A 9,474-nucleotide genomic window follows, 5' to 3' on the forward strand; every position below is an offset into this window, starting at 1 on the left:
TAGTTGGCGAGACAACTTCATGAAGACACGATGATGGAGATCATGATGATGGAGATCATGGTGTCATGCTGGTGATGATGATGATCATGGAGCCCCGAAGATGGAGATCAAAAGGAGCAATATGATATTGGCCATATCATGTCACTATTTGATTACATGTGATGTTTATCATGTTTATACATCTTATTTGCTTAGAACGACGGTAGTAAATAAGATGATCCCTCATTAAAATTTCAAGAAAGTGTTCCCCCTAACTGTGCACCGTTGCGAAAGTTCGTCGTTTCGAAGCACCACGTGATGATCGGGTGTGATAGATTCTTACGTCCGAATACAACGGGTGTTGACGAGCCTAGCATGTACAGACATGGCCTCGGAACACATGCAAAACACTTAGGTTGACTTGACGAGTCTAGCATGTACAGACATGGCCTCGGAACACAAGAGACCGAAAGGTCGAGCATGAGTCGTATGGTAGATACGATCAACATGAAGATGTTCACCGATGTTGACTAGTCCGTCTCACGTGATGATCGGACACGGCCTAGTTGACTCGGATCATGTAATCACTTAGATGACTAGAGGGATGTCTATCTGAGTGGGAGTTCATAAGATGAACTTAATTATCCTGAACATAGTCAAAAGGTCTTCGCAAATTATGTCGTAGCTCGCGCTTCAGTTCTACTGTTTAGATATGTTCCTAGAGAAAATTTAGTTGAAAGTTGATAGTAGCAATTATGCGGACTAGGTCCGTAAACTGAGGATTGTCCTCATTGCTTCATAGAAGGCTTATGTCCTTAATGCACCGCTCAGTGTGCTAAACCTCGAACGTCGTCTGTGGATGTTGCGAACATCTGACATACACATTTTGATAACTACGTGATAGTTCAGTTAAACGGTTTAGAGTTGAGGCACCGAAGACGGTTTTGAAACGTCGCGAAACATATGAGATGTTTCGAGGGCTGAAATTGGGATTTCAGGCTCGTGCCCACGTCAAGAGGTATAAGACCTCCGACGATTTTTTTAGCCCGCAAATTAAGGGAGAAAAGCTCAATTGTTGAGCTTGTGCTCAGATTGTCTGAGTACAACAATCATTTGAATCGAGTGGGAGTTGATCTTCCAGATGAGATAGTGATATTTCTCTGAAGTCATTACCACCAAGCTGCTAGAGCTTCGTGATGAACTATAATATATCAGGGACATATATGATTATCCTTGAGATATTCGCGATGTTTGACACCACAAAAGTAGAAATCAAGAAGGGGCATCAATTGTTGATGGTTGGTGAAACCACTAGTTTCAAGAAGGGCAAGGGCAAGAAGGGATACTTCATGAAACGGCAAATCAGCTGCTGCTCTAGTGAAGAAACCCAAGGTTGAACCCAAACCCAAGACTAAGTGCTTCTGTAATAAGGGGAACAGCCACTGGAGCAGAATTACCCTAGATACTTGGTAGATGAGAAGGCTGGCAAGGTCGATAGAAGTATATTGGATATACATTGTGTACTTTACTAGTACTCCTAATAGCACCATGGTATTAGATACCGGTTCGGTTGCTAAGTGTTAGTAAACTCGAAATAAAAGGTTGCGGAGTAAACGGAGACTAGCTAAAGGTGAGCTGGCGATATGTGTTGGAAGTTTTTTCCAAGCTTGATGTGATCAAGCATCGCACGCTCCCTCTACCATCGAGATTGGTGTTTGCGTTGAGCATAGACATGATTGGATTATGTCTATCGCAATACGGTTATTCATTTAAGGAAAATAATGGTTACTCTGTTTATTTGAATAATACCTTCAATGGTCTTGCACCTAAAATGAATGGTTTATTGAATCTCGATCGTAGTGATACACATGTTCATACCAAAAGATATAAGATAGTAATGATAGTACCACCTACTTGTGGCACGGCCACGTAAGTCATATCGGTATAAAACGCATGAAGAAGCTCCATGTTGATGGATCTTTGGGCTCACTTGTTTTTGAAAAGTTTGAGACATGTGAACCATGTCTATTGATGTATATGCATGAAGAAACTCCATGCAAATGGACCGTTTGGACTCACTTGATTTTGAATCACTTGAGACATGCAAATCATACCACATGGGCAAGATGACTGAAAGCCTCGTTTTCAGTAAAATGGAACTAGAAAGCAACTTGTTGGAAGTAATACATTTTGATGTGTGCAGTCCAATGAGTGCTGAGGCGTGTAGTGGATATCGTTATGTTCTTACTTCACAGATGATTTGAGTAGATGTTGAGTATATTTACTTGATGAATCACGAGTCTGAATTATTGAAAGGTTCAAGTAATTTCAGGGTGAAGTTGAAAGATCGTCGTGACAAGAGGATAAAAGATCTATGATATGATCATAGAGATGAATATCTGAATTACGAGTTTGGCACAGAATTAAGACATTGTGGAAATTGTTTCACAACTAATACAGCCTGGAACACTATAGTGTGATGGTGTGTCTGAACATCATAACTGCACCCTATTGGATATGATGCATACCATGATGTCTCTTATCGAATTACCACGATAGTTTATGGGTTAGGCATTAGAGATAACCACATTCACTTTAAATAGGGCACCACGTAATTCCGATGAGATGACACCGTATGAACTATGGTTTAGAGAAACCTAAGCTGTCATTTCTTAAAAGTTTGGGGCTGCGACGCTTATGTGAAAAGTTTCAGGCTGAAAAGCTCGAACCCAAAGCGGATAAATGCATCTTCATAGGACACCCAAAACAGTTGGGTATACCTCCTGTCTCAGATTCGAAAGCAATAAGGGATTGTTTCTAGAATCGGGTCCTTTCTCGAGAAAAAGTTTCTCTCGAAAGAATTGAGTGGGAGGATGGTGGAGACTTGATGAGGTTATTGAACCGTCTCTTCAACTAGTGTGTGGCAGGGCACAGGGAGTTGTTCCTGTGGCACCTACACCAATTGAAGTGGAAGCTTATGATAGTATCATGAAACTTCAGATCAAGTCACTACCAAACCTCGTGGGATGACAAGGATGCGTACTACTTCAGAGTGGTACGTAATCCTGTCTTGGAAGTCATGTTGCTAGACAACAATGAACCTACGAGCTATGGAGAAGCGATGGTGGGCCTGGATTCCAAAATGGCTCGAGGCCATATAACCCGAGAGAGGATCCATGTATGAAAACAAAGTGTAGACTTTGGCAGAACGGCTCGATGGTCGTAAGGCTATTGAGTACAGATGGATTTTAAAAGGAAGACGGACAATGATGGTAAGCATCACCATTAAGAAAGCTCGACTTGTCGTTAAGATGTTTTCCGACAAGTTCAAGGAGTTGACTACGATGAGACTCTCTCACTCGTAGCGATGCTAAGAGTCTGTTGGAATTATATTAGCGATTACTGCATTATTTATGAAATCTTGCAGATAGGATGTCAAAACATTGTTTCCTCGACGATTTTTGAGGAAAGGTTGTATGTGATACAACCGGAAGGTTTTGTCAATCTTGAAAGATGCTAATAAGTATGCAAAGCTCCAGCAATCCTTCTAAGGACTGGAGTAAGCATCTCGGAGTTGGAATATACACTTTGATGATGATCAAAGATTTTGGGTGTATACAAAGTTTATGAGAAACTTGTATTTCCAAAGAAGTGAGTGGGAGCACTATAGAATTTCCGATGAGTATATGTTGTTAACATATTGTTGATCGGAAATGATGTAGAATTTCTGGAAAGCATGCAGAGTTATTTGAAAAGTGTTTTTCAATGGAAAACCTGGGTTAGGCTACTTGAGTATTGAGCATTAAGATCTATAAGGATAGATCAAAATGCTTAATAGTACTTTCAAATGAATACATACCATGACAAGATTTTGAAGGAGTTTAAATGGATCGGCAAAGAAGGAGTTCTTGGCTGTGTTATAAGGTGTGAACATTGAGTAAGACTCGAAACCTGACCGCGGCAGAATAGAGAGAAAGGATGAAGGTCGTCCCCTATGCTTTAGACGTAGGCTCTACAGTATGCTATGCTGTGTACCGCACCTGAAGAGTGCCTTGCCATGAGTCAGTCAAGGGGTACAAGAGTGATCCAAGAATGGATCATAGGACAGCGGTCAAAGTTATCCTTAATAACTAGTGGACTGAGGAATTTTCTCGATTATGGAGGTGGTAAAAGAGTTCGTCACAAAGGGTTACACCGATACAAACTTTGACACTAATCCAGATTATTCTGAGTAGTAAACTGGATTCGTATAGTAGAACAGTTATTTAGAATAGCTCCAAATAGAACGTGGTAGCTGCATCTAGGAGATGACATAGAGATTTGTAAAGCACACACGGATCTAAAAGGTTCAGACCCGTTGACTATAAAATCTCTCACAAGCATAACATGATCAAACCCAGAACTCATCGAGTGTTAATCACATGGTAATGTGAACTAGGTTATTGACTCTAGTAAACTCTTTGGGTGTTAGTCACATGGGGATGTGACCTTGAGTGTTAATCACATAGCGATGTGAACTGGATTATTGACTCTAGTGCAAGTGGGAGACTGTTGGAAATATGCCCTAGAGGCAATAATAAATTAGTTATTATTATATTTCCTTGTTCATGATAATCATTTATTATCCATGCTAGAATTGTATTGATAGGAAACTCAGATACATGTGTGGATACATAGACAACACCATGTCCCTAGTAAGCCTCTAGTTGACTAGCTCGTTGATCAATAGATGGTTACGGTTTCCTGACCATGGACATTGGATGTCATTGATAACGGGATCACATCATTAGAAGAATGATGTGATGGACAAGATCCAATCCTAAGCATAGCACAAGATCGTGTAGTTCGCATGCTAAAGCTTTTCTAATGTCAAGTATCATTTCCTTAGACCATGAGATTGTGCAACTCCCGGATACCATAGGAATACTTTGGGTGTGCCAAACGTCACAACGTAACTGGGTGGCTATAAAGGTGCACTACGGGTATCTCCGAAAGTGTCTATTGGGTTGGCACGAATCGAGACTGGGATTTGTCACTCCGTGTGACGGAGAGGTATCTCTGGGCCCACTCGGTAGGACATCATCATAATGTGCACAGTGTGATCAAGGAGTTGATCATGGGATGATGTGTTACGGAACGAGTAAAGAGACTTGCCGGTAACGAGATTGAACAAGGTATCGGGATACCGACGATCGAATCTCGGGCAAGTATAGTACCGCTAGACAAAGGGAATTGTATACGGGATTGATTAAGTCCTTGACATCGTGGTTCATCCGATGAGATCATCGTGGAACATGTGGGAGCCAACATGGGTATCCAGATCCCGCTGTTGGTTATTGACCGGAGAGTTATCTCGGTCATGTCTGCATGGTTCCCGAACCCGTAGGGTCTACACACTTAAGGTTCGATGACGCTAGGGTTATAGGGAATAGATATAAGTGGTTACCGAATGTTGTTTGGAGTCCCGGATGAGATCCCGGACGTCACGAGGAGTTCCGGAATGGTCCGGAGGTAAAGATTTATATATGGGAAGTCCTGTTTTGGTCACCGGAAAAGTTTTGGGTTTTATCGATAACGTACCGGGACCACCGGGAGGGTCCCGGGGTCCACCAAGTGGGGCCACAAGCCCCGGAGGGCTGCATGGGCCAAGTGTGGGAGGGGACCAGCCCCAGGTGGGCTGGTGCGCCCCCCACAAGGGCCCAAGGCGCCTAAGGGGAGGAAGGGGGGCAAACCCTAAGGGCAGATGGGACTTAGGGCCCATGCCTGGTGCGCCTCCCTCTCCCCTCCACCTGGCCGCCACCCAGATGGGATCTGGGGGCTGCCGCCACCCCTAGGGAGGGAACCCTAGGTGGAGGCGCAACCCCTCCCTCCCCCTATATATACTTGAGGTTTGGGCTGCCCAAGACACACGAGTTCCTCTCCTTCTTGGCGCAGCCCTACCCCTCTCCCTCCTCGTCTCTTGCGGTGCTTGGTGAAGCCCTGCTGGAGTACCACGCTCTTCCACCACCACCACGCCGTTGTGCTGCTGCTGGATGGAGTCTTCCTCAACCTCTCCCTCTCTCCTTGCTGGATCAAGGCATGGGAGACGTCACCGGGCTGTACGTGTGTTGAACGCGGAGGTGCCGTCCGTTCGGCACTAGGATCTCCGGTAATTTGGATCATGACGAGTACGACTCCTTCAACCCCGTTCTCTTGAACGCTTCCGCTTAGCGATCTACAAGGATATGTAGATGCACTCTCCTTCCCCTTGTTGCTGATTTCTCCATAGATAGATCTTGGTGACACGTAGGAAATTTTTTGAATTTCTGCTACGTCCCCCAACAGCACCATACTTGCGTCGGACGACGCCCATGCGTTCACCTCCGCCTCAGTGCGCCAACGAAGCGGTTGCGCATCCACCATCGCGTTCGGACGCCATATGGACCGCATTGCCTCCGATGAGGCAGGGGCAACACGCCTCGCGCGGGATCCATGCGTCATTTGGACAGACGCAAATGGATTTCCGGAGGAAGGAGTTCGGCCGCTGCCGTCGGAGGACTCCACCCGAAAGCGACGGAGCGCAAGACGAATGGCCATCTCCTACTTGGGGGTTTGTGTGGGATGATGGAAGTAATTATGCGGACTGGTCTGTATATGAGAATTATTCTCACTGCTACACATAAGGCTTATGTCCTTGGTGCACCTTTAGGTGAGCCACCCGCTCCCTCGACTGTAGATGCTATGAACATCTGGCAGACTCGGGTTGATGACTACTCGATAGTTCAGTGAGTCATACTTTATGGCTTAGAACCAAGGCTTTAAAAATGTTTTGAGCACCACGGGGCATATGAGATGATGCAGGAGCTGAAAATGGTTTTTGAGGCTCACGCCCGTGTGGAGAGGTATGAAGCCTCAGACAATTTCTCTACTGTAAGATGGAGGAGAACAACTCCGTTAATGAGCACATACTCAAATGTTTGGGTACGCCAATCACCTCAATTAGTTGAGGTTGCTATTCCTGATGAAGTAGCAATTGACAGGGTTCTTCGGTCACTACCATTAAAAAATTAAGAAAAAGCATCAAGTGTTGATGGTCAAAAAGACTACTAGTTTCAAAAAGGGTACTTCAGATAAGAAGGCTGACAATGTCAATAATGCACAATGAATAACTTTAAATATGCGATAAATACTTTAGACCATCATGATGATTTTTCCATAAATATGCACACATTCCTTTTTGAAACATGGTTAATATTTTCCCTTTTAAACATGTGAAATGAAATTCGACCCCTATTCGTTGCACTGCGCAGGGAATAGGGGGACTCATGCAGCCTGTCGTCCATGGGAAGCGAAATGTCAAAGAAGTAGGAGTAACAATTACCGCACGAGAGATGCTATGATCTGTCACATAGAGCCCATTGTGTGTATGGAGGTGACATCGCACACGTTGGACAACAAATAGCAATTTTACACGATCGATCGAGCAAATGGAAATCAGCTAGCAACAGCTGGGTATAGAGGACGGTGCCAAAGAGACCAAGAATCAAACTTAACGTCGGTGCCGAGGAGGATACGGCAGCTGCAAGTCAGTAATGGCGTATGCCAGTCGGGACAGCAAATCGGCGTCGGTGTTCTCCTTCCTCATCGGGTTCTTCTTCGCACTCCCCTCGAACAATTGGATGTCGCAGCTGTCGGGCACTCCAGAGGCATCCAACAATTTGTTGGACGCCGCCTCGACGCGCCCGGCACGTAGGTCACCGAGCGCGGCGTCCAGGGTCTTGTTCATGTTCCTGTAGTAGCGGAGGCAGTCCCTGAGATTCTTGACGAGGTCGTCGAGGACGAGCACCGTCGACGTGACGTTGGCCACGGTGAGGTTGGTGGCCACGAGGGCGAGCTGACCTGCGTCCTTGGCGGCCGCGGCTGCCGGGTCGGCCGAGAGCAAGCCCACGCAGGTGTCGTAACCCACTTCCCCGCCGGGTCGGCCCACAGCGGCGCATGTCGTTCTGATGATCGCGGACGGAGTGCCGACGGCGAGGCTGCCGTCTGCAGCCGCCAGGAAGAGCATGAGGGTGAGGAGTAAACCAACCTGCTGATGCATCGCCATGACCGCCATCGTATCGTGCTTACCGTGACTCTCATATCGCAGCAGTCGGCGGCGTGTATTTATGCAGGCAAGGAATGGAACGGAATAACAGTTGGAATGAAAATCAATATGTTGTACTATTTTACCAGCGACGGAAAAGATAAGTAATACATGAAAATGTATCAATATTTTGCTTTTGCAATATTTTACCAAATCAATCAGACCTAGCTAGCGCTTTATAGTGTCTTTAACGACGCAAGGTAAAATCCCGTATTGAGGAAAATCGGATGGATGGTGAGGATATACAATCCACGGGACGACAGGTTCAACCAATCAAAACGTTCCGTTTTGGATGTAATCTTTCGGGAGTTGGTAGGTTGGCATAGTGGTTTATTTTTGCCTCATCTCTTATCATTATCTCTCCATTTTGATTTTTCATGCTTGCTTTGGCAGGTACCGACTCAACTAAATCACATTAATATTACGTAATTAAGAATTCAAAAATTACACCATATTGATGCAATTATATTTTTAAAATACAGACATAAGATTTTTCTAAATAAACTTTCAAAATAAAATAAAATATTTCTCAATAACAGATTGCTTTTTTAGTAACAATAACAGATTGCTAATCCCGTGCAATATACCAATTATTATCTGACATTAACTCTAGTATTGAATCACAATCACAATTTTCCTAATATGAAAACAAAATCTTAACTTGCTCAGGTTACCTTCGTCAATCTCCTCCCTCCCACCCAACGAACCCTACCTCCCCGACATCTCTATACTAAAAAAACTTGTAGAACTCCTGTGCGTTGCTACAACCTACAATGCATATAGATGAATCAAACAAACGATTAAGATTGCCTCCAAGGTCGAAGTTCATTTCTCCTTCATACATTCGGGCATGTTCGGACATCAAATGGGCGCCTAGCAGGCTCCCCCAAATCCAACCGTATGGACAATCCAGCCCCCCCCCCCCCCCCCAATCTAACCCATATGTGGGGTAGAAACCTCCCACACGAGGTCCCAACACAAAAACCTTACACCACGACGCACCCTTCCTTTTTCCTGACAAACGCTCCCCTTCCCGCTCGATTTCCCACCACAGCAGGACATTTCTCACCGAAGCCCTCTCCTTTAAAATCGGAAGACTCCCACCTCATCTTCACCATGATGCCCTCTCTCCTTCACACCGTACTTTCTCACAGACTGCCAAGGAGGAGTCCCCGGCCAACCACCCCGCTCTCTGCCCTAGCACCCCCTCCCCCCGTGTTCTTGCCGATCCGCCACAGCCATCAAGGGGGACAAGCCGTTCATCACCTGTGACGCCCCCCGAGCCAAAAATATATGAACAGCTCGCTCATGTAATTTGTTGCAAAGCCATCACTAATGAAATGCAATTTGCCACATTTTTTAAAGTAAGGAAA

At 45.1% G+C, this 9,474-nt stretch overlaps 1 protein-coding gene across 1 annotated transcript; it reads right to left on the reverse strand.

The window, feature by feature from the left end:
• Window positions 1–7,507: 7,507 nt before the first annotated feature.
• On the reverse strand, window positions 7,508–8,179 carry LOC125550877 (putative invertase inhibitor). Its single transcript, XM_048713988.2, has one exon. It carries the CDS (start codon window positions 8,069–8,071, stop codon window positions 7,508–7,510), a length of 564 nt encoding a protein of 187 aa, XP_048569945.2. The 5' UTR covers window positions 8,072–8,179.
• Between the last annotated feature and the right edge of the window lie 1,295 nt (window positions 8,180–9,474).

This window comes from Triticum urartu, chromosome 4A, assembly GCF_056163025.1.
Source record: "Triticum urartu cultivar PI428250 chromosome 4A, HENAU_Tu73, whole genome shotgun sequence".
Taxonomy (NCBI): Eukaryota; Viridiplantae; Streptophyta; class Magnoliopsida; order Poales; family Poaceae; genus Triticum; species Triticum urartu.

Coding starts and splice junctions, on each gene's coding strand:
- LOC125550877 (XM_048713988.2), bottom strand. CDS start 8,071: ATGGCGGTCATGGCGATGCATCAGCAGGTTGGTTTACTCCTCACCCTC.